The sequence below is a fragment of the Pelecanus crispus genome, chromosome 2 (assembly GCF_030463565.1).
Source record: "Pelecanus crispus isolate bPelCri1 chromosome 2, bPelCri1.pri, whole genome shotgun sequence".
Lineage (NCBI taxonomy): Eukaryota > Metazoa > Chordata > Aves > Pelecaniformes > Pelecanidae > Pelecanus > Pelecanus crispus.
The window spans coordinates 157,292,665-157,318,967 of NC_134644.1; the positions used below are offsets into that span (position 1 = coordinate 157,292,665).

The 26,303-nt window shown below is 37.2% G+C and overlaps 1 protein-coding gene across 3 annotated transcripts in view; it reads right to left on the reverse strand.

The window, feature by feature from the left end:
• The window catches only part of CSMD3 (CUB and Sushi multiple domains 3), a 760,009-nt gene that overhangs the window by 221,612 nt on the left and 512,094 nt on the right, over nt 1–26,303 (reverse strand). For all 3 annotated transcript variants that reach the window (XM_075706425.1, XM_075706424.1, XM_075706423.1), the window contains one exon: nt 7,350–7,541. In XM_075706425.1, coding sequence (XP_075562540.1) covers nt 7,350–7,541 — 192 coding nt within the window. The remainder of the gene's footprint in view (nt 1–7,349; nt 7,542–26,303) is intronic.

Below are 26,303 nucleotides of genomic sequence, written 5' to 3' on the forward strand. Positions count from 1 at the left end.
ACCTTTGTCATAGAAGGAGATCAGGTTGGTCAAGCAGGACCTGCCTTTCATAAACCCATGCTGACTGGGCCTGATCATCTGTGTGTCCTGTACATGCCGTGCAATGACAGTCAAGATGATCTGTACAGATCAAGATGATATGTACAGATATAAATCAACAGAGTGGGAAATACACGCGGTATTTTCTAATGTCAGAAGAAATAAATCACAAGTCATTTAAGAATTCAAGTAGTGCAAGTAAACTGCAGTAGATTAATGTATCCACAGTTACAATACATATGAGTATAGTTTTTCTACATTTTACATATTTTTCTTATATTAAAAGGGAGCAGTGGGTAGACAAATTACCTTGAAAACAAAAATAAAATTTGAATCTTCCATTATATTTTGGTACTATAAGTGGTAATGAATTCCAAAATCACCACTTTGGGTAAAAGCAGTTAGAAGCTGAAACACCACCTTGTTCTAGGAACACATACTGTAAATCAGTAGTACTAGCAAATGTGTATAATAATTTTTCCAGACCTAGCACAATTTTTTTTCTCAACAATCACCAAATACAAATTTTATCACGATAGCATTTTCTCAGAGGTTTTCAGTTGCCAGAGAATGTTTCATTAGCTCGAAGGGAACAGGCTGGAGAAGTTTCATTTAGTACAAAACATTTAGTTAGTTTTACAATAAGGATAATAATGGCAATTTCTCTGTCTTCACAATATTAAAATTGGTAGTGTTTCTAATCAGAAGCATCTTTTATTTAATGGTTTTTTTGTTACAATTCTGAAACAAAATAAGATGAAATTATTACAAAACAATATGCTTCCTTTAACTGTAAAAGAGGTCACTGTAACCTTTTGTCTTGCTGAACTAAAAGTTTGCGCACAAGAGTCTTGAACTGTGAAGTTATATGGAATGTAAAGGCTGCTCATCACCTGGAACTAGTGTTCTTCAGTATAACCCTGTACATTCATGCTCTTGAAGTACTTTAATGGGTCAGGCTGCGCTATCTGCGTATCTAAAGGATGAAAAGAGTACCAAAGAGGACATTAAGGTTATTCACTGTAACCAAGTTTCTCTGAAATGACCCCTAAACTGTGTCATTCTGATGATATTTTCTGAGGCACCCTGAATTTACATATGATGATACAAAGATGTTAACTTAAACTGTTATGTCCTTGTTCCAGACTACTTTCTGCCATTGTCTGCATTCCTGATACTTTCCTGATGTGGTCTTGATTTAGTTTAGTTCTCTGTTAAGTTCATTGATAGACTGTTTGCATATTAATAGCTTCTTTCTTAACTACTTACTCTTTCATTTACACACATTAGCAGTTACTTTATCTGTTTAGAGTGAGACTGGTTCTTTGCTCTAATCCTTCCCAAGGTCTAGTAGATAATCAACAAGACTTTCCAGGGAATAAATGGAAAGTACACAAAGCTGGACAGTCAGAATGTATTTTATTTCAAGCTATACCATTAACAGCAGTAAAAAATCCTATTAATCCTCAACTTTGTAAAATATCACCCAGTGTCCTGGTTTTGGCTGGGATACAGTTACTTTTCTTCCTAGTAGCAGGCATAGTGCTCTGTTTTGGATTTAGGATGAGAAGAATGCTGATAACACACTGATGGTTTACTTGTTGCTAAGTACTGCTTATGCTAGTCAAGGACTTTTCAGCTTCCCATGCTCTGCCAGGTGCACAAGAAGCTGGGAGGGGGCACAGCCAGAAGAGTTGATCCAAACTGACCAAAGGGCTATTCCATACCATATGACGTCATGCTCAGTATAGAAACTGCAGGGAGTTGGCTGGGGGGCAGCAATCGCTGCTCAGGAACTGTCTGGGTATCGGTCAGCAGGTGGTGAGCAATTGCATTGTGCATCACTTGCTTTGTATACTATTATTATTGCTATTATTGTATTGTATTATTACTACTACTATTGTACTTTATTTTGTTTTAATTATTAAACTGTTCTTATCTCAACCCAGGAGTGTTTCTCACTCTTATTCCTCCAATTCTCTCCTCCATCCCACCTGGGCAGGGGGAGTGAGTGAGTGGCTGTGTGGTGCTTAGTTGCTGGCTGGGGCTAAACCACGACACCCAGGTAGAATTTTCTTTAGATACAGCAGCTTCAGATTATTTTATTTTTTAATTCATTTGTTAGTAAGTTGACAAAGTCAACATCATCTAATGAAAACTGTTATTCTACAATGTTGCCTTTTCCAGTTTGCTATCTTCTTTAAATTTGTTTAAAGACTTTCTCTATGTGTTTGAATTAAATTCTTGTGTGTTTCAGAATCCACAATTTTCTGAATTTAATGTGTGCAACGTTATTATTAAGTGTCATAACTTTGGTTTTTAACTGAGGCAGACCAGCTCTGAAAACAAAGTTTAAAGGACACCTATCTTTTATGGTATTAGACACAAGACCTAAGACTGAACAAATATAACAACCCATCTAGAAAGAAAGGCAAATGTCAACACACTATGAAAAATGTATTTTTAATGTATTACACAGTGAAAACTAGATGTAGGTTATGTCAACCTGTCTTTCTAAACTTCTGTGTAGACACAGTGGTAAGCAAGCACTGTGCCAGACAGTCTGTCAGTATGATGATCATAGCATTCATTGTTCATGGGAGGAAGTACAGGTTGAGGGTTTTTTTTATCTAAAACCTATTTAATTTTTCCAGAAGGCAACAAAGTACTATTCCAGAACTTTCTGGATTTTATTTATTTATTTATTCACTGAATTACATCTTAAGAAAAGAAACAGCATGTATGATTTCATTAGTTATTCTTTTAAAATAAGAGATATTAAATATAGTATCATAGAATGGTTTGGGTTGGAAGGGACCTTTAAAGGTTACCTAGTCCAACTCCCTTGCAATAAGCAGTGACATCTTCAACTACATCAGGTGCTCAGAGCCCTGTCCAACCTGACCTGTCCAGGGATGGGACATCTACAACCTTTCCTGGTAACCTGTTCCAGTGCTTCACAACCCTCATTGTAAAAATTGTTCCTTATATCTAGTCTGAAGATATATTTAAATAATTGTAATTAAATATGAAATAACTGCTGAAATTTTCCTTTGTATTAGTGTCATATACATCCCATTTTGAGGAAAGCACCACTGGAATTCACTGTTTACAAAAAGGTTTCTATAGATATAAAAATGGAAACCAAGACCTTGGTTAAAACAAAGCAACAGAAACAAACCCACAGTGCAATTAAAAAAAAAAATAATAAAAAAAAATTGACCTATGAATTTCTGAAGAAATTCTGAAACTTCTGGAAGGCAGTCCTTACTTCACCTAAATATATAGTAAACCTGAATCCTAAAATGACATTTTGCATGCTGGTGTTTTTAATGTTATCCCTGAGCAAACTAAGAAAATACAATCATTTAAGATTCTGGTATCTAAACAAGATTGGATCTCAGAAGTCTTCAGAATGGAAAACACCTAGCTACTTTGGGCACCACAAGTATAAGCCAAAGGACTGTCTTTTGACAGAGGCATATTCTCAAATTTAGAGTTTGTCAGAATACCTTCAGTACAGAGGAATCTCTAATTTTCATCATTCATTCCAATAGTTGAATCAATACTTAATTCTCCATAATTTTCCCATTGCTATTACCTTTGGAAATAAAGATGTTCTTTACATTGTGTTACAGGTAAGACTGAATGAATCTAAATGACCAAGGCAGTCCCACAGCTAAGAACAATTAACAGGTATATATTTACCTAGTTTTGAGCATTAATAATTAGGACATTCCAGAAGACAATTTGGAGTGTAAAGAACTAATTAAAAAGATCTAGAACATGCTACAACAATACACCTCAAGAATTATCCCTGCCTCTTATTCTTCCATCAAAATTATGTTTTTTTTTTTCTAAGACTGATAAACCATGATGATGTTGAAGCTATGTGTAGAGTAAGCCTTGTACAGTTTTGATTTACAGGCATGGAAACAAAATAAGTGATTACATTACAATTTTGAAAAGAAATTTATGAACTTCAGAATGTAGTGAACTACAACAGACAACTTTGAAATCTTTGGGCTCCAAACCAAGGTTTGCACACCCTATTTTAGTTTATTAGCAGCTCATATTCCCCAAAAATGTATCACTATAGGAAACCAATATAAAATAACTTCATGCCTGATATTTGGCCAATAAATCAGCATAACAAGGATTCTTGCTACTCTATGTACAGTAGGTGTTTGTGCATAAAGCATGGAAATTACAAGTATTAAGTGAATGGATGCATGCAGTTAAGAAAACAAGTGCGTGCATACTTACACATGTACTAAGGACAGAATGACAGGTGAGCACCCACATTTAATCTATTTAATAATATCATCAACTCAGTATTGATAATGATTAAAACTGCTAGCACTGCTTTATAATAGGACAATTATTTTTCAGCTGAAAAAATATTTTTAAACCAGCAATATCAAATAAGGCCAGTATGATACAATATATTCATTATAAAGCCTGTTTCTAGAGCTCTATCATTATTTTTACTTTTTCCCTTAAACCCCTACAGATGTTCAATTACCATTATTTTCAAATACATATTTAGGCATATAAGAATAATAAGAGGTGAGCAATAAAGTATTTCTTTTCTGCAGTCTTCCAGCAAAGAGTGTAGACAGTTCTTGTCATCAAGCCCATACACTCACACTACACAGGAAGGCATAGTAAGGAGAGTAAGAACAGAGAACGTAACTGTATTGGTTTTGCATGGTGAGGTTTTGGTAGCGGGGGGGAAACAGGGGTGACTTCTGCTAGAAGCTTCCCCTATGTCCAATACAGCCAATGCCAGCCAGCTCCAAGACAGACCAGCTGCTGGCCAAGGCCGAGCCAATCAGCCAATGGTGGTAGCACCTCTGTGATAACATATTTAAGAAGGGGAAAAAAACCTGCGCAACTACAGCCAGAGAGAGGAGTGAGAATATGTGAGAGAAACATCTATGCCAACACCAAGGTCAGTGAAGGAGGAGGTGCTCCATGCACCGGCGCAGAGATTCCCCTGCAGCCCGTGCTGAAGCCCATGGTGAGGCAGGCTGTCCACCTGCAGCCCATGGAGGTCCACGGTGGAGCAGATATCCACCTGCAGCCCAGGGAGGACCCCACACCAGAGCAGGTGGATGCCTGAAAGAGGCTGTGACCCTGTGGGCAGCCCACACTGGAGCATGCTTCTGGCAGGACCTGTGGACCTGTGAAGACAGCAGCCCACATTGGAGCAGGTTTGCTGGCAGGACTTGTGACTCCATGAGGAACCCACTCTGAAGCAGTCTGCTCCTAAAGGACTGCAACCTGTGGAAGGGACCCACGCTGGAGCAGTTCATGAGGAACTGCAGCCCGTGGGAAGGACCCATGTTGGAGAAGTTTGTAGAGGACTGTCTCCTGTGGGTGGGACCCAACACTGGAGCAGGGGAAGAGTGTGAGAAGTCCTCCCACTGAAGAGGAAGGAGCAGCAGAAACAAAGTTTGATGAACTGACTGCAACCCCATTTCCTGAATCCTTGTGCTGCTTGGGGGGAGGAGGTAGAGAACTCGGGAGTAAAGTTAAGCCTAGGAAGAAGGGAAGAAGGGACAGGTCGGGGAAAGGTGTTTTAAGATTTAGTTTTTATTTCTCATTACCCTACTCTGATTTGACTGGTAATAAATTACACTAATTTCCCCAAGTCAAGCCTGTTTTGCCCATGACAATAACTGGTGAGTGATCTCTTCCTGTCCTTATCTCAACCCACAAGACTCTTGTTATATTTTCTCTCCCCTGTCCAGCTGAGAAGGGTAATAGAGTGATAGAGCAGCTTTGGTGGGCACCTGGCATCCAGCCAGGGTCAACCCACCACAATAACACTTTGACATGGTAAGTAGGTACTGTAATGTTTGCAAATACCTGTCTGCAAACATGCACAGACAGTGTGCATGCATGCATACACAAATAGGATACAGATTTTATTTTGTAACAACTAAGGTCAAGCAAATTTTAATAAAGGCAAGAGAGTATCTGAAAGATATACAAGTGCCCCTAGCAGTTGCGGTCTCTGGCTAGTTCTTCCCTGCAATGTTTGTCCAAGACGAGACTACCAGGGATAGCAAAGCAGGAAGCATGACATTGTGGAGCTGATGTTCTTACAGTTGCAGTGCCCACTCTACACCACTCTGGGCCCAAGGGTTCTTGTCTGATTATTTTAGGTGCCCTTGTTTTACCCCCCTCCTTTAAGACACTCTTTTCAGGCAGTTCTGCTTTGGACAGTCACAGTAAGCACAGTATCTTGCAATGATGGGACTCTGGATAATACCACTGCAACTGGCCTATCCAATATTCTTCCACTTGCACTTCCTTGGAGTGGCCCATTTTCCTCCTTTTCTGCACCATCAAACTTGCAGATCCTGTTTAACAGATTACCTATCACAACCCTTAGGGAATTTCATCAGCAGCTGCTGTCCCCTGAGACAAAATCTTCTATCATTCTACATCATGATGTCACATTTGACTGCATTAAAGAACATACTGGAAATAAGCATCATTACATTATTTACTGGACTAGCCAGATGGGTAACCCCATTATTTATCCCTCTACCTCTACATCAGGTTTTAGAAGTGGTAGTTTAGATTTTTTCTAGATCAATAATAATGATTAGGATTGCCTTGGAAAATGTTACTGGAAGGCTGCTGTGTACTAGAGACTTTTGTAATTTTTTATTACTTTTCATGATGATTCAGTTAACCATGTTAAATGCTTTCAAAATCCATTTAATATTAACTAAGTTAACCAGAATAGCATTAGAAACTGAGACAATGTTTCGAGAAATAAATGATAAGTTATAATTTTTACTAATGAAAATTTTGTTCTTTCTAAAGTGGAGACTGCCAGAGAAATTAGGCTACAATCTTCTCATTCTTTCTTGTTGCATCCAACTTTAACCCTCACATAATTTTACCTGATCTATAAACTTATTAGGTCATCTGCCTGATATTTTGTGTGTATGGACACATGAACTTTAACAAAACCCTCCATGTTTACCACCATTTTTCAAGTTTTAAGGCAAAGCTAATAGGGTCATTGACATTGACTTTCTTGCTTTCTCTGTCACAGATCATCAAATTACAAATGATATGACCTTGAGAAGGAAAGGATGAGAACTATTATGCTAACAACAACAGAGGAAATATTTTGGTATGTCCATCAGAGTTTTATACAGAATAACCTATCAGATGTTCAGTACTTGTATGCATTTGTTCTTCAGAGAAAGTTCCTAGAGCAATGTGATTCATTTCACCAGAATTTCAAAATTTAGGAAAGCATTATTTGATTTTTTTCTGCATACCTATACAGACTGGTGGATTGGGCTGCCAGAAGTACCGGTTTTCTACCTGAATGCAGGTTATTCTCTCATCTCCTTGCAGTTCATAGCCAGGGTCACACTGAAAAATGACAGTGTCTCCAGGTTCTCTTCCATCCCCATTTCTGGTTCCATTCATAGGGACACCAGGATCACGGCAGGCAGTAGCTACAGAACCTAGCAGAGAAGAGAAAAAAATAAAATAATTTTTTTAAAAAGTCAGCTTTTCAATCCTTTTTTTCCCATTACATTTTTCTAATCAGGGAGCTCTGCAAATCCAAAATTTTCCTACTCACTTCTAAAATTTTGAGAAATCATCCAACAATCTGCTGCTTTTATTCTATTATTTTTTGCCACCTGCTTTAATTATTGAAAGTGTCTAATTTTTCATTTCATGTTTTTTCAGAAAGAAATCTGCGAAGCCTATGTAAAAAGGAAAGCAGGAGATTTCCTAGTACCCTGGACACCCAGCAGTCCTAACTTAGAGGAATTTTTAAGATGAATGATGGAAAGAATGGATTAAGAACTGCAGGTTGTCCAATAAGCTATGCTTGTACACATCTTCAATTCTCCACAGTTCTATAGTTCTTAACTGTATGTATGGTGTAACTAAATAGTAGTGAATTTGGAATTGAATTTCATCAATCACTCATATGTATACCCTTGCACATGACATATCTACCATGCTAGGCTTTTGTAATAATATTAAAGAAATCACCTACACAAAAAAATACACATGGACTTAGTCTGAGAGTATATACAGCTACACACAAGGCATTAAGTACAGATTAGCACTAAGACTGCACACACAATCACAAAGACTACAAGATAAGAATGAGAGATTTATAGATATTTTCCCCAGATTTAGCATACTATGATCAACGTATTTATATATTATGCACCAAAATATGTAAGCTTATGTGAATAGTAAGCACATCAATGTTTATTTAAGTAAATATTATTTCCTATTTACATTATAGAACTGCAACATGTTATATGTATTACAAATATATAACAAATGTCAGAGTTGTCTGTGGAACTAGTCCCACTGAGCTCAGCAATCTGTGCAACACAAACACAAAGTGGCAGTATTAAGATTTAATTCAGATGCCCTCTTTCTGGGGAGCTAATACCAGCAGACAGCAATGTATTCATCTGAAATGTGTGTGGTTTATATATTTACTATGTTTTTGAAGGCAAAATCTTGGTCTAAATAACTTATTTCTGTAAAAAAACGTGTATCTTGCTTTCCAAGACATACTTAATAATAAAAAAAAGAATTAGATCTATGAAGTTATGGGGCTTTTTATGGAGTTGTTTTTCCACTTAAGTCCTGAGTACAGGGGGAAAAAACACACAAAAAAACCCCCCACCCCATAAAAAATCAACTATGACCAGAAGTTAGGGACATTTTTCCTCCTTATTCCTCAATGATTAAATAAATATTTCTTTAAAATATTAACTACTGCATAATAAGTGAAAGATAGTGATTTCTTATATAATAATGCAAGTTTTAAAAATTTCTGCTTTAGACACAATGATCAGGACTCCTATTTATAACTTTAAATAAGCTGCTGCTTTTTAATTTAGAAAAAATATTCCTAAAATATGGAATTGCTAAATTTCACTGCACTATACTAGCAAATCTTGCAAAAGTTGCATGCAAGAGAGTAAGATACTGGAGCTAGATCACACAGGAGTGAAATTTCATGAAATGTGAAAAGGTTCATAACGTTAATGCAGATCAGAAGTAAAGAAGAAATCCTTAAGGTAAACTTAGAATCATAGAATCATAGAATGCTTTGGGTTGGAAGGGACCTTTAGAGGTCATCTAGCCCAACCCCACTGCACTGAGCAGGGACAGCTTTAACCAGATCAGGTTGCTCAGAGCCCCGTCCAACCTGACCTGGAATGTTGCCAGGGATGGGGCCTCCACCACCTCTCTGGGCAACCTGTTCCAGTGCTTCACCACCCTCATTGTGAAAAACTTCTTTCTAATGTCTAGTCCAAATCTATTCTTCTTTAGTTTAAATCCATTACTCCTTGTCGTGTCACAACAGGCCTTGTTAAAAAGATTCTCCCCATCCTTCCTGTAGGCCCCCTTTAAGTACTGGAAGGCCGCAACAAGGTCTCCTCGCAGCCTTCTCTTCTCCAGGCTGAACAATCCCAACTCTCTCAGCCTGGCCTCATAGGAGAGGTGTTCCAGCCCTCGGATCATTTTGGTGGCCCTCTTCTGGACCCACTCCAGCAGGTCCATGTCCTTCTTGTGCTGAGGGCCCCAGAGCTGGATGCAGTGCTCCATGTGAGGTCTCACCAGAGCAGAGCAGAGGGGCAGAATCACCTCCCTCAACCTGCTGGCCACACTTCTTGTGATGCAGCCCAGGATACGGTTGGCTTTCTGGGCTGCAAGCGCACGTTGCCGGCTCATGTCCAGCTTTTCATCCACCAGTACCCCCAAGTCTTTCTCTGCAGGGCTGCTCTCAATCCCTTCATCCCCCAACCTGTACTGATAAACTTAGATTGAAGCAAGTAATAAAATGAGTCATATAGTAATCTGCATTCCTCCCTGCCGAGAACATGGAACACACTGTGTCTTTTGATTAGTGTTGGCCAGTCAGAACAGTCCATATTGGAGACAAAGTGTGTTCTGCCCACTTCAATACTACCTGCCTCAAATCTTGCTGTAAACAAGAGTAACATTCCTGTGTTTTATTTAAAACATGTTGAAATCAGTTCTAGAAGAATTGGGGCTGATACTTACATGGAATTTGTAATCAGTCTTGAAGTGCTCAAGAGAAAGTTGTTGCTATAAAATTTTGTTATTAGCTGTACATCATATTGTTCTTACTAGATTGTATCATTCTGCAAAAGAATTGTATATGGCTGAGAAAAAAGGCAAAAGGCCACCCAGATCTATTTGGAATTCCTGATACAAAGTGTTTGGGCTTTTTTAATCACTTAATAATAAATATGCAAATTAACTTTATGAGATTTATATCCCAAACTGATAACCTTTTCCTTATTTGCCATGTACAGTAACCTTCTTGCATACTTTCACATTTGTTCAACCTACTTCTTGCTCTTTTTTCCCAGTAATTTTTTTCCAGAGCGGTTCTGTTATGTCCAACTTTGGATATATTCAAAGCCCTAAGCAACCTGATCTGTTCGACTCTTTTGTGACCAGGGAGTTCACTACAGTCTCCAGAGGTCCTTTCCAACCTAAACTATTCTATGGATGTTTTTCAACTTTGCAACTTCATATTAAATACACACAGACTTAATTTAAAAATAAAAAGACTGCTTTAAGACTGATTTTTGCATTACAGCGTAAGAATGCAAAAGACAGGTTCTCTGCTCCCACAGTGGAAGTAGATAAATCGCTATTAAATCTGGATTTCAGGCTTTTGAGTACTCAATTTCTAAAAGTCTAATTCTCATTTTTCAGAGTTTGTTCAGCAATTTGCAAGGCTCTATTAAGATCATAAATTCTAATTGAAGGATTTATGAAACAGTCTGACAGACAAGGTGAGCTACCATTTTAAAACCAACGATGAATGTCATACAGAAAGTTTCAATAGGCTGATAAAAAATAAATTAATCTATTCTCAATGAATAAAATGTAAGAAAGGGATGTCATTAAAAGCACTATGATACATGAAATGACATATTTATTTTTATGTTCTCATAAGTAAATAATAATTTTGTTTTGATTTGTCTAAAATCTGTGGGAAATTTTGTTTGTATGTTCTCTGTTAAAGTGTTAGTTTAACGATGCATTTTAAGAAAGAGAGAAAAAGCCCTCCATAATACTGCTACTGCATGATATGTGATTCATTTATTCATGTAGTTGTGTGATATAATCTTCAATATCACCATCAGGATAGTAAAACAGCGATGACTTCTTAGTGCAAGTACACTGTACAGCTACAAAGCTATTAACTTAGGTTAGTTAGTATAATTTGTGATTTTGGGAAAGTGATTGAGTAAAAATAGGTAAAAAACTTGGATAGGTATGCACACTGGACAGGTCAAAGAAAGATAAGTTTTTGACACACCTCTTGCTCTAAATTTTTAATTTATATCTATATAAAAATCTCCAATATTTTGTTGCTGTTGAGAGCAAGCACTCCAATCAGTTTTGTATCTCTCACCTCTTTTTCAAAGTATACACATACCTCTACAGAGCATTTCAGCAAATATAACCAACAGATTTACATACAAAATTTCACCTGTCATTTTAATTTGATCGTCATTTTAAATGGTAGTAGAGGTTTCTATATATTTTCATTTATTTATTTATTTATATTTCTTACTTGTTCCCATATTTTGTTGTGGAAATAACTGAACATCATAGAGCCCTAAAAAAGACCATTTTTATCTTCATTTTTTTCCTTTTAATTAGTTTTAAAAAGAATACACTAGGAGAAGGTATCCAAACACACTTCCACACTTATAGTGAGATAGAAGCGTAAATAAATTATTCTTTTACAATATTTCTGAAAACCACATATGTTTCTTTGTAAGCATGTGTCTAAATTTAACTTGCTTAATTAGGGGTGGGATTCATTTAACTTAATTTTGGCCATGTGAAAGTTAGGTGTCTTATCAATAGGCTTGTTTCCCAGCTTCCCTCTACAGTCAATATCACAAGGGAGAAACACCTATTTCTGTCTTAGACACTTAACATTCTTATTGATGGAATGGAAGGAAACACTGTCCTGTCAATCTTTTTCCATTGAGAGAAAAATCCTGTATGAATAATTTCTACCTCTATCTTAAGAATAAATTTGTTATAATAAATTTTATTTTGACTCACTTGACATCACATATTTTTGCCTCAAAAAGGAGATGGAAATTATATTTCTTTTTGATAAATCAAATTGTCAAAATAAGAATCCTCAAATACAGAAATATCTTTTTGTGGGGCATTAAAAAATAATGATTTGAAAAGGAAACTGGAGAAGGAAAATCTCAGTACTGTATATAATTATAGAACCAATGTATTTCTTAAGAGCTAATAACCATATATTCAAATGGAATTTCTTAATCACAACTTTCTGTAATGTCTGCTCTACTCCTTAGTTTTTGTTTCATGTGCCTGACTAGCCTATTGTTACTACTGTTAAAAACTGTGTGTGTTTGATTTCAGAGAGGATCTCTATTATAATTGTCTTTCTAGAGTGTGTTCTGTACTGCATTCTCAACTCTCTGTTTACCTCTTTATTCTGGTTATTTTTTAATATTCCTTTTCATTACCTACCTTTGGCCTATTTTTTTTGTCTCCTTTTGAAGTATTTATACGGTTTTACTTATGAAGTGTATATTCCAGTGCAAGAACTGATTTTTTTTTTTTTTTTCCTATTATATATTCAGGCATCTCAATCACTACCTTCATCATTCCCCATGAAAATTTGTGAAGTAAGTAAAAAGCTTGGGAATTATAAAGTCCTTTATAACTTTGCTATCATATCTGCAACGTGGTCTCGAGAACTTTCTGCAAAATAAATGGAGCAGGCTATCACAATTCCCCATAAGTTCATGTATGGGCTCTAAAGTTCTTTGTGATATATTAAAAGTGATAGATAAAGTAAGAAAAGAATACATCAGGTTTTATTTTATTACAATAGATAAACTGAGAGTTCAGAAAAGACTTCTCTTATGGTCACACTGTCTTGAATAACTGATGAGGTATGGTTTGTAAATGTAATTGATTAAATTGCTATAAACTACATTTTGGATGGGAAAAAGACAGACTCCAAAAGTGTCTGTTACCTGGTACACACAGCATGACAGGTGCAAGAATGACTATGTGTGTAGCATAAATGTGTGTGTGTTCATGTGAGAGCTTTATTTTCCCTAATGAAGACAGAGAAATACAGAAATCTATTTTATTCTTTCTCTGGGTAGTGCTAGTTTGGAATAATTACACTGCAATCAGTTAAAAGATTTGTGCTAGATTAAGAATTCAAAGAGACAGCTCTTGACCAAGAAGTCCAGCTTCACGATGGAGATTAATGGGTCTCAATGCTCAAACTTTTCAATAGGTGAGAGATTAGTGGACAGATTAGAGACACAGAGCTTGTGTGTCTTTCTGTATGGTCAGAGTGACAGAGTGTTTCAACATTAGCCTTTCACACTTCAGAGTTGAGTGTGTTTGCAAAATATGTCTAGACTGTGTTTTGTTTTGCATTGGGGCACATGAATTGATTCGTTTTGGATGAAACTGAGCTGGAAGATACACTTCTGAACTACACTAGAACGACTCTGAACTAAGAGTATCTCTGAATATGAACAGTGTTGCCAGCAGTGCTTCAGTACCAGCTGTTTCAATCTATATATCAGCTCTTCTTAGGCTATATTACTGGCTAATACAGAAATAGACAAAGGATCCACAAGTGAGACTTATTACCTCAGATATCCATACAACATATTCTCTAACGTAGACTTTGAATATTAGACCACCAATTCTCCAGAAAATGTGTGCCAAGGGACATGCACAAGTAATACTTACTCTGGAGAGTTACTTATCCCATTCCTGCTATGTCACTTGAAGGACATGGGGCAAAATCTTGTTTTGGAGTTTCATAGCAGCCAAGCCATCTAAAAAATGCCCCCTCCAACTTGTTTGGATTTGTCCTAAGAGCACTCATATGAACAGATTCATACGTTCTGAGCAGTTAAGATGACAGGAGGGAGTATCTTAAATCATCAATTGACTAGCTGTACATGACTGTACAAATGCTCCTACAGAGCTTCAGAAGCCATTAAACCAGCATTCAGTCATACCCCAAAAGAGTTCATAGATCTGTCTACAAATGTCCTTGATGCGGGTTATAAAAACATTTTGATACATCTTTTTAATAATAATAATGCACTGAAATACATTTAAACAATAAATCAGATAATTAAATTAGTGTAAATTTATCATTCCTGCCTCAAAAATAGTAACTTACTGCCAGAGTCCAAAGGTTTCTGATAATTCATAAACCCAGGCAATTTGATATGTGATTATAATGTCCTAAGATGGCAGCTCTGTTTTCATGCAGGAAAGATACTTTGAACCATGACATTAAAAGTGTGACAAGGTAGTAATAGACTCCACTGATGCTGGGATCAATATAATAAACATCTTGGGATTTCTTGCTGTTAACAGTGATTTCTAAATTTAGTTTTCTAATGCATGCCAAGCTTAATATCAGTAAAGCATCTGAATCCCAACCCTGTGTGATGGTACAGCCCCCCCTGGCCATTCTGAGATCCCAGGAAAAGCCCTATTGTGTTGTTATCTTGGTCATAACGACTTGGGTGTCAGGCAATCTCTGTCCACACCTGGGCTATCTGCTGCCTGAATGGTACATCAGAACCACTCAGAACAAATTGTGGCCAGAATGTAAATTACTGACCAAAGCCAATCATCTCGAGATCCTACAAATAGCTATCCAAGAGGGAGACCTCTTTGAGCTCTCTGAGACCGCAGCAGGCTGTGTGACCCAGTATCTCCCCGAGCTGGGACGCCTCTCAGGGTAGATTACACGAGGACTGAAGAATTGTCTGTAGATTTCACAAGGATTAAAGGATTGTGCATTGATTTCATGAGGACTCAAAGAACTGACTTTGTGAGGTTCACCGACCATCCGTTGATGAATGCCGGCACATAGAATCATAGAATCATAGAATCGTTTAGGTTGGAAAAGACCTTTAAGATCATCCAGTCCAACCATTAACCCACACTACCAAGTCTACTCTAAGCCAATCAAGGGTAGACTAGACTAAACCATGTCCCAAAGTGCCACATCTACCCGTTCTTTGAATGCTTCCAGGGATGGGGACTCCACCACCTCTCTGGGCAGCCTTTTCCAATTCTTGACCACCCTTTCCGTAAAGAAATTTTTCCTAATTTCCATGAAACTCACAAAAAGGGAAATTTTGATCACAGGTTAACCTTGGTATGTGCATGTGTGTATGTGCAATTTGGTTACATATATATATCCCTATATAGTATCCCTACTCACATAAACCATTGACCAAGTCTGAGACTAAGATTGGACCCAGCTGCACTGACGCCTCTCTAAAAGGAGTTTAGAAAGCAAGAGGTCTATTCTGAATCTTGTGACTCAATGGGAGGGTCCCCCTTATCCCCTGCACCCACGATCACTCTGTGTAGCTGAATTCTCCTTTGTGTACTTCTTCCATGTAAGTGATAGAGTGAACCTTGCTATTCTCGAATCTTTAACTAAGTAGCTGTCTTGATTATAACAAATTCCATCAAATTGCTGTTTCAAATTGGCTGATGCTTAAGTGTTGCTAAGAATTATACAACCTAATACTGTGATCTATCTCAAAAATATTAATAAATCTTAAATTGCTGCTAACCAAAGCCATGTAAAAAAATTGTATTCACGACACCCTGAGACAAAATTACTTCATTTTGATTAATTTATGTATGTCTTCTGGAGAGAAAAGAAAGGGGCATTTTATTTGTTTATTTGAGAATTAGGGGGAAAAAAACACATTTTTTTTTCTTTCTTCCTTTTTCCTTTTTTTTTCCTCATATCACAAAATCAGAAGAGAAGCTCTAAGCCTTCCAAATTGCAAACTCTTCATAACACACAGCATGTCAAAAAAAATATTCTTAACTTATTTAAACTAACAAGTTCTTCTAAACTCCTACCACTTTAAATAAAGGCTTTCCGTAATTGTTGGTGTTTCAAACTTGCATCAGGCTGAACCAGTCCTGACAGACTGCACCTTCAAAATTCAAGCTGGCCCAGACTCCATGTAATACCTTTACCCATATGGGTACTGCAGTCTCCCTGCATCGCTACTACTGTTTGAGAATCAGGTCAGCCTGGTATTTGCTATCTCAAATCCAACCTTCTATACAACTTTTCCTGAAAAAGAATAGCCACAATAGTTTTATTCAGTCTTCTACCAACAGAAGCACTGCTGAGATAATTTTTTTTTGTCTATTTTTAACTTCTGTTTCTGCTGTAGATCTAACAGAGATTTAGGAGCATAGCCATTATAATTCTTAAGTAAATTCTAACCATAGACTCAGTTTGTTGATTTTGCATGACTTCATAGATTCTATCTAAGTTTCTCAGTTATTGTTTGAAGATTAAAATGGGAAAATATTAAGAATAAAACATAGAATCAGAATTTCTTTTGGGACAATGCACCCCTTCAGCAAAAAAAAGTTTAATATTTGCATAATCAGGGTTTTCTAGGTGGTCTAGGCAAGTTCTCTGTTTCCCTAACTCTTAGCTACATCATCTTAGGCACTTAACTTTGGGTTTCATTACTCTCAGATTCTGCAACAGTAAATAAGTTAGGATGTGTAAGATAGGTCAGGCTTATTTTGCATGAGAAAAAACAAACCAAAAGCCCAAAACATAAAAAACACCACAACCAAACAAACTCCCCCCAAACACAGAAATTAGTAAACTGGGGTAGACCGCAGTTGCACAGTATACAATACATAGGACTAGCTTCAGTTTCTGTTTCAAATAATCCTAAGTATTCTAAATGAAATAAGCTGGGAAAGAAAATAGCTAAATCATCAGTTTAAGTTTTGGTTGCAGATCTTCTAAGAAGACCAGACAACAGATGACATTCTTGAATTCATTTCTGGAAGAAGAGAAGGTCTGTGTTGAATGTCTACAGCTGAGACAGTAGCTTGCTTCTCTTGTTGCTGTATGGACTGTGAGAGATGACAGAGCAATAGATGCTGTGGATTGTCAATAGTAGCTTCCAGGTCACACAACCCAAACCTTCTCAGAGCAGCAGCAGCAACCATCTTGACAATCCAAGGCTCTGGCATAGCCAACAGGTCATTTTGCTATCCAAAACCGTAGGAATGGTACTTACCTTGCAGATAGCAGGCCCCATCTCCACCACATCTCTATAACTTGCAGTGAACCTTTCCGAGTCTTATTTCATTCTTACACTAAGCACTGACCAAATGCATCCTAGCACCACGCCTGGTACCACACATGAGAACAGGAAACAGATGACTGAAGAAGGGTTATACACTGGAACAGGAAGGATAACACTCTTCCCCAGTAGCCCTCCCTAGGGATTTCCCTGGCTGACTCTGAACTCACAGGGACTGCAGCGTGGGCAGAGCACAAAAAGGGGTGTGTAACACAAAACTGAAGGTCCTGACACCCCAACTGCCCTGTGTATTTGTCCTTGCAAACAGGTAATTGTCAAACACAGGTTGTGTGCATGCTATTGTCAAAAGAAGGGTTAAGTCAAGCAGATTGTTCTGTCCTGAAAAACAAGGACACTAAATGACTTACAGGTTTCTTGTAAATTTGTGCACCTGTGTAGTCCCTCAGTGGGGATTTCACTGGCTGTCCCCAGGCTCACAGAAACAAGCAAGCCACAACTTGTAAAGTTGCATGAAAGGCACGCTGGAAACTGGTGCAAGGTCCTTTGCAAGGTAATGGCTTTATTTTTTTTCCTTTTTTTTTTTTTTTCCTTTCCCTGTTTCCCGATGTATAACAAATAATATTCCCATTTTGCTAATATTATCCCAATGATAAATAAACAGTAAGGTCTTTATGTGGTATTGTTCTTTTAAACTCCTGTTGCATTATATGTGGGCATAGGCACAGGCTCATGCATCCACACCCACACGTAAATTGAGTACAAAGTTTTCTGGGAGATCCCAACCTGCAAAAAAGCATTAGAGGTGAACCTGACTAGCAATCTTTTGGAAACAATTACAGGAAGTAAACCCCCACAACATACTATGCTCTAAGTATACACTTGACAAATGGGAAACGGGACGGATTTTGAGGGAAAGCATCTACCCTCTGAAAACAACTACTAAATCAGGCCATATAATCCAGGGAGATATCTATATCTATATAGATATAGATATATCCTTGCAGTCCATCCAGGAGCCAAGCTCCCTACAACACAGGGCAGAAGGGTCTCTGCAAGAGCAAAGCTCCGTATAGTGTAGGTCCAAGGGATCCATCCACAGGGCTGGAGACCAACACTCCTACAGCATTGCTCAGGAGCCTTGTGCTGAGCTGAAATGGGGCTCCTGGGCAGGACGTTCCCAGTTGAGGATGCTCACTGCCAGTAAGGCCTGTTTAGTGCACTCAGGATCCTGACATAGGGAAAGTATTTTCTTTAAGACACTTTGAAAGAAAACACAAATAAATTAAGTTTTAAAAAGGTGGAAAAGCTGAGTTTTTAAAACATGTTTTACTGAATTTGCTGCTTATAGAAAGATTATCTTGGTTTCAGCTGGGATAGAGTTAATTTTCTTCCTAGTAGCTGGTAGAGTGCTGTGTTTTTGATTTAGTATGAGAATAACATTGATAACACACTGATGTTTGAGTTGTTGCTAGGTAGGGCTTACACTAGTCAAGGACTTTTTCAGCTTCCCATGCTCTGCCAGGTGCACAAGAAACTGGGAGGGAGCACATCCAAGACAGCTGACCCAAACTGACCAAAAGGATATTCCATACTGTATGACATCATGCTCAGTATATAAACTGGGGGGAGTTGGCTGGGGGGCAGCAATTGCTGCTCGAGGACTGGCTGGGCATTGGTCAGCAGGTGGCGAGTGGTTGCATCACTTGTTTTTCCTGAGTTTTGTTTGTCTCTCATTGTTGTTCCTTTCATTATAACTTATTGTTATTATTATTATTATTTTATTTCAATTATTACACTGTTTTTATCTCAACCCACAATTTTTCTTACCTTTGCTCTTCTGATTCTCTTCCCCATCCCACTGGGGGGGAGGGTGAGCAAGCAGCTGTGTGGTGCTTGGTTGCCAAATGGGGCTAAACCACAACAAAGACTTACATAATTACTTAAATTTCTGTGCATAGAGTTGGCTTCAAGGATCTTATTCTTAGCTATCAAAATACATTCTATTTTAATAATTTTATTTGACATGTAGGAGAGTTATGAGTCATTTTGCAGAAAAAAACCCAAAACAGAACAAAAAGGTAAATTTGGCCAAGGCCTTGAGAAAAAAAAAAAAAGATAGATCTGTCTGGTTTGTGTTTGCGTCTTTCTCCTGCCACTTATTCATGTTTTTTTAGTTAAACCCTTATATATATTTGGTATATATTGGAGCTCATTAAGAAATCACTCCACACATATTTTAATCAGTGTAGATTCACTTGTTAGGTTTTCCAAGAAGGCTCAACAATAGAGGTAGTTTGAAAGACATCACAAATTTGCAGTTACCATAGATGCCACGTCTGATGTTATTAAATATGCATCACATTGGTTTTGTTTTGTATTGCATATGATTTTTTAATGAAATCTGGAGATTTATACTTCTGTGTTTCCAATAGCAATGGTTTTTATGACCAATAATGATAAGTTTTAGATGCTTACCTGGTAACTCAGTTTGGAAAACACAGACTACTTGGCCAACTACATCCTTAATTATTATTTCATTGCTATTGTATTCAAGATTTGTATGCAGGTTAGTTTATGCATTCTACTGACTATTAATCAAAAGTATTTATTAGAAATTGTTAACCGGACTTGTTTTAAAAGTGTTGTTTAATTGCAACCTGGTATAGTCCAACATCTTTTTTGTGGGGGGAACAGTGGAGATCAAATTCTTTCCTCAGGGACTTTATCTGATTTTACTGTCAGATACATTTTAGTTCTTAGGGAGATAACAGACACAGGTTTAATGAGAGAACCTTTCTTTTATCTCATTTTTGTTGTTGTCAATTTGCATTAGTTGTTAAAATGCATTTTGTTAAAACCATCTAGGTACTACACTGCTCTTATCATATCTTATTGGACAACCTTATGAGCTATTTTTTCCCAGTTCATAAGTAGATCTCTTTTTCCATAAATATGAACTCCTCAGTTCTTAACGTCTATTATCCCTTAAGCATTTGCTCGTAGCTTTGGCACTGGGTATGAAACCCAGCCCCAAAATAAATTAATTGACATATGGTTTCAGATAATTGCTGGAACTCAGCAGAAAATGGATACTGTGACAATATGTAATCATGCTGGCAATGCATTCCAGCTGGGGAGAAGTGTTTTGAAAATCTCAATTTTGTTTAGATTGCATGTTTTGGGATTTGGGGTTTTTTTGAACTGTAGGGTTTTTTAAGCTTTTTATACCAGATCTATCCCTATTTCAGATGGCATATTTCCTTATGTATGTATATGAATACAGGGAGATAGAAATAGCTTCTTGGAAAGAAGCAAATCACCAGGATCCTGGACCACACACAAGGGCTACTCATGCATTGAAAAATATTACCAATGATCCCCTGGTTTTTAATACCATTTCTACTGAAAAGATCATTAAGATCATAGAATAGAATTATAGAATCATAGCATCGTTTAGGTTGGAAAAGACCTTTAAGATCATCCAGTCCAACCATTAACCCACACTACCAAGTCTACTCTAAGCCAATCAAGGGTAGACTAGACTAAACCATGTCCCAAAGTGCCACATCTACCCGTTCTTTGAATGCTTCCAGGGATGGGGACTCCACCACCTCTCTGCGCAGCCTGTTCCAATTCTTGACCACCCTTTCCATAAAGAAATTTTTCCTAATTTCCAACCTAAACCTCCCCTGGCGCAGCTTAAGCCCATTTCCTCTCATCCTATCACTAACTACGTGGGAGAAGAGACCAACACCCACCTCACTACAACCTCCTTTCAGGTAGTTGTAGAGAGCAATAAGGTCTCCCCTCAGCCTCCTCTTCTCCAGGATAAACAACCCCAGTTCCCTCAGCCGCTCCTCATAAGGCCTGTGCTCCAGACCCTTCACCAGCTTTGTTGCCCTTCTCTGAACACGCTCCAGCACCTCAATGTCTTTCTTGTAGTGAGGCACCCAAAACTGGACACAGTATTCCAGGTGTGGCCTCACCAGCACTGAGTACAGGGGAACAATCACTTCCCTGCTCCTGCTGGCCACACTATTCTTGATACAAGCCAGGATGCTGTTGGCCTTCTTGGCCACCTGGGCACACTGCTGGATCATGTTCAGCTGGCTGTCGACCAACACCCCCAGGTCCTTTTCAGCCAGGCAGCTTTCCAGCCACTCTTCCCCAAGCCTGTAGCGTTGCATGGGGTTCTTGTGCCCAAAGCGCAGGACCCGGCACTTGGCCTTGTTAAACCTCATACAGCTGGCCTCAGCCCATCAATCCAGCCTGATGATCTGAGTGAAAATACATCTGTTTAATTTGATCCTTTACAGAATGGTGTGCAACCTGTTCTGTTGCAACTGTTAAGGATGGAGTTGTGCAACAGAGAACAGCACTGCTTGTTTGCCTTGTCCTTGGCTTTTACACTCTGGGTGAACTGAAATCCTCTGAAGAGAGGGGGAGATTGTTCCTATCTTAAAAGTTCAATTTTCTATTCTGTCTTTTAGTATCACAAATTGTGTATATGCATTATAGCCTTACAGTGTCAAAACTCTATTAATATTTTGGATCTTAAGTTCTTAAAGATAGGGCCAAATTTGGAGCTCCTGACACCTGGTAAATTAAGAAGGTGTTTAATCTAACTGAAGTAATCAGCTTTTGTTGACATTGCTTTAATGGGATTTTTTTGTACTATAATTGAATAGTTTGGCATTGATACAGAATTGGCCTCATTATTTGGTAACATTCTGTCCATACACTTAAATGTCATTACTCTGATCCTTGTTAAGATAATTACAATTTTTGATTTAGAAAGCATTATATTACAGTCACTTGCAAAAAGTTACAGAACACTGTCAGAAAACAGCTTCTGTTTTCTTTAGTCTCATTATACAGATTACACCTTCCCAAAACAATGGGAATATAAAGAATAAAGATCTGATTCTTATTTTCATTTTCTTTTGCAAGGTTTTAAAATTCCTCTATGTAAATTAATTATACCTCACACTGCATGTCTGAATATGTCCAGCCAGTAACTGAAGTTAGCAGTCCACAAATAATTTTTTCCACAGTCATACATAGAAGACTGAAAGATGAGCATTTCTTCAGTCAAATGTCTCTGCTAGATCTGTCTGTTGAGATCAGGCAGCTTACTGGAATGCTTTTAAGAAAAAGAAATATTTCTATGGCAATAAAATAGCAACAAAAATCTCCCTTTAATTTAACTATGTTACAAAACATCCAGCCCTAGCCAGGAATGGGGTAACAGGGAAAGTAGGCAGAGACAATGAGCTGACAAACTTGAAGTAACCTCCATGTTAAGAACTACTCTCAAAAGTGAAGTAAGAAGATGTATATGGGATGTATAAATCCATATACAGAATTTGAAAGAACTACGGCTTGAGAAATAGGCTCTGGATTCCACTAGTGAAAGCTTTTCAAAAGGCAGCGATATTAGTTGCAGATCATGGAGTAGTATCACTGGACAAGTGTAAATCTAGTTTGAGATGTCTTCAAGGAATTTCACTTATATAAGTATATTTTGGCCATTGTCCCAAAATATTACTTCTCTCTAGATACATTTTTGTGATATGTTCATTCCATTACAAGCTAGCAATAAAACTTCCAAAACACCTTTCTTCCTTATGGTGTGGGTTACATACAAGAGAAAACACACTTCAGTTACATTCATTGACTAAAATTGAGAGATGCATAAGTGAGAGGAGGATAAGACCTTGGAGAAATAGAAGATAAATCTCAAAATAGTTGTCCCTCCCTTACATTTACACATTCTACTGTAATCGGAGTGTAGAAAAAGGATAACAGCCCTGAAGATGTATCAGTACTTGCAGGAAAGAGCCCATCATAAGTGTGTGTGTGTGCCTGTATGTATCTATAAAGGATGGCACATAGAATCATAAATAAAGGAAACTACTGATACTGAAAATGTCGAACAGAAAATCCATCTCCAAAGTAGCATTAATGCAATACCAGAATTTATCAGAGAGCAGAATCACTATGGCATCTCATTTATTTACCATTGGAAAATGGTTTCCCCAGTCATATGATTGAATGTCAATTCCATCCTGTTTTCTTCTGTGTTTTGTACCAAATACTTAAGATACTTTTTTTGGAGAATACTGCAAAACCAGCTCAATATTACTCTCCTACATGCAAAACATAATGTAAGAAGATATTTCAATGAGGCAGGATGAATTTCACATACATTTAAAGATGCAAAATGTCACCTTTACATGGTTTCATCAAAATAATTCCTGTAAAACTCAGCTGATGATTTTGCCAGTCACACTGCAGTTTGCCTGTAGTTCTATGTAAGAGTACAAAAAACGGACTGTTGAATAACCAATGTAGTGTATGAATGTAGAGATTAATTTTCAGGGTGAAATCTCCACAAGGAAAGTGGCTTGAGAGATCCTTCTTTGTACATAGAAGACAGAAAGTAGTAAGCCCTGGTCTCTTGCAGTTTTGCTCAGTTATTGCTAATAATGGAAAAGCAAGGAAGGGAAAGCTTCATTGAGATTATACTCCTTATTCAGTCAATCAAGGCACATAATTTTGGTCCCAAAGGAGCCTAAAGAGGCACACTGTATTACTAAGCATAGGTTACTATTTGACGATCAGGCTTCCTTATCCCCCCATTCTCTGATTTGCTACTGTGACTAAAATAACGCAATTGTATATGTGGATACAGACCAAATTGTAATGCCCTTCTATTGATGTCACAACCACCTGTTAGGAAGACAACTGTTACACAAAATAGCTTAACCTGTATACATTTGACTATATTTTTTACTGAATAATACAAAATGGAAAATAAAATACGTGCTATTAATCAAAGCTTCAAAGTATCTTAGCTGGAATAATTTCAGAAATTTGTACAAACGTACCACTATAAACATTTGACTGTCTTGTGCACTATTTTGATCAATAGTTAAATTGAAAAAATTTAATGAAAGAGATTGGATTAACCAAAGAGAAAACAATTGATGAGGAAGTTAGACAACCTTTTCTGAAATAGAAAAATAGTTTAATTTATAACATTATGATTCCACATAAAGATATTATTGTACTTCCAAATTTATTCTGCTTTATAGGCAATTATAAAGATCTGTAATGGATTTTGTTTGCAAGTAAAATGGCCCACCAGAATTACAAATTTTATCTGAGAAACCAAAAGTACAGTGTTCAATTTTCTATTGCTTTAACAGAAAACATACAAGCAGATTTTTCAGATTCAAAGAATAGATTTCACACAGATAAAATTGAAATATGAGCTTAAAACACTAATCTGAGACACATGACATTCCCAATTTGGAACAAAATCAGCTTGAGCTCTCTGAAATGCCATGTCACAAGTCAGACAAAGTCTATTTTAAACTCTACATCTGTAAATTTAGGGTGAGTGAGTAAGCTTTGCCTTGATGTAAGTCACAAGGTTTTGGCCAAACTAAGTTGTATGAGGTCTAAACTAAGCACATTCAATCTTCAATACAATTAAAGTAAGTTATTTTTGTGGTGACATGATGAATAGGACTATTTATTTATTTATAATTTCAAAAGTCTCCTTATAAATTAATCTGTTTGTTTCTTTCAATACTACCTTTCTGCTTTCAGCTATCCATACCATAACTCCAGGTCTCTCTAGATACAAGCCATTACCAGGGCATTTTACATGGAAGCATTAACTTATAGTATTTGCCTGCATAAAATACCTATATCCTACATACTATTGAACTAAGAGATAATAGCTACTGAGCAGTTAATATCACTTACAAACCTGTGACAGGAATGATTGCCATTGAAAGACCCCTAAATGTTTATTCCATTTACTAATATCTTCTTCTTGGAAGAAAAGCAACAGCTGATAGAAGGAAACAAATTTATTCAATGGCTTCTTTCTTTTAAGCCTCTCAACGCTGAACACAAAACAAAACAAAACAAAAAAAACCCAACAAACACCGAAAAACACACACACAGACAAAAAGAACCAAGAAAACACACACCAACACCACCCCAGAAAAACCAAAACAAGAACATGGGGCTAAATTTAGAAGTGTGGATATTTGCAATTATTTCTGACAGGAAAGTAGTCATCCTGAAATCTTTAAATCCAAAGGACTCCTCTCAAAGTTGAAAGAAATCAGCAAATCAGAGTATGAAAACATTTTAGATGAAAAGCTGATTCTGCTATGGAATAGACATGAAGAAGAATAAATCCTATCTTACTGACTTCAGAAAAGAGAAGAAGTTATGTTAGAAAGTGATCCCTATGCCAACAGTACTAGTAAACAGCACTCAGAGAGAAAAAGAGTTAAATTCCCCAAATCCATTCTCAAATCACCTTCAGGTTAAACATGTCAGAAGTAGAGATGTCTGTTACTGGAAAACCAGAGAAAAGAAAAGGAAAAATTAAAACCAAACCTGGAGGGTGTTCAGTGTCAAAAAATCTTCCTAAATGAGACTGTGGTGAATATGTCTTTCTTTGAACAAACAAAAAAATACCAAACAGAGGTCATTTAGAAAACATTGTGGCTATAAATCAGCACTAAACATAAATACATAAAGCTGACTTGTAAGCATTTAGTCATTAAATGTAATCAAAGTTAGCAATATCATTCATTATAATTCTAGACTGGAAATTAATATTGACAAACTTTAGCCATCCAGGTAGCTATCTGACAGAAGTTTTCTAGGTTTTTTTCTGTAGTCTACAGAGACAAGTAACTCCAAAGGGCTGTTCACGCAGTCTTAAAATAAGGAGGAACAGTTGTAGTTTGAGAGTAGAGTCAATCCAAGCATTTTAAGGCATATTCCGTTCCATAAGAAATTGCTGTCACATGTTATAAAATACTGCTAGAACACCTATTTACAAAAAACCCTCCCAAATACTCAAAACATGTTTACAGGTTAGTTCTACACTGGATGTCTTATAATGCCTAAAAAATGCTCTCTACTCTGTGCTGTTGAGTTAGTCAGAAATGTGAGTGCACACAGGCTGAGCGGAATGCAGTCTGTAACGCTGAGCGACTCAGTAGTGCAGCT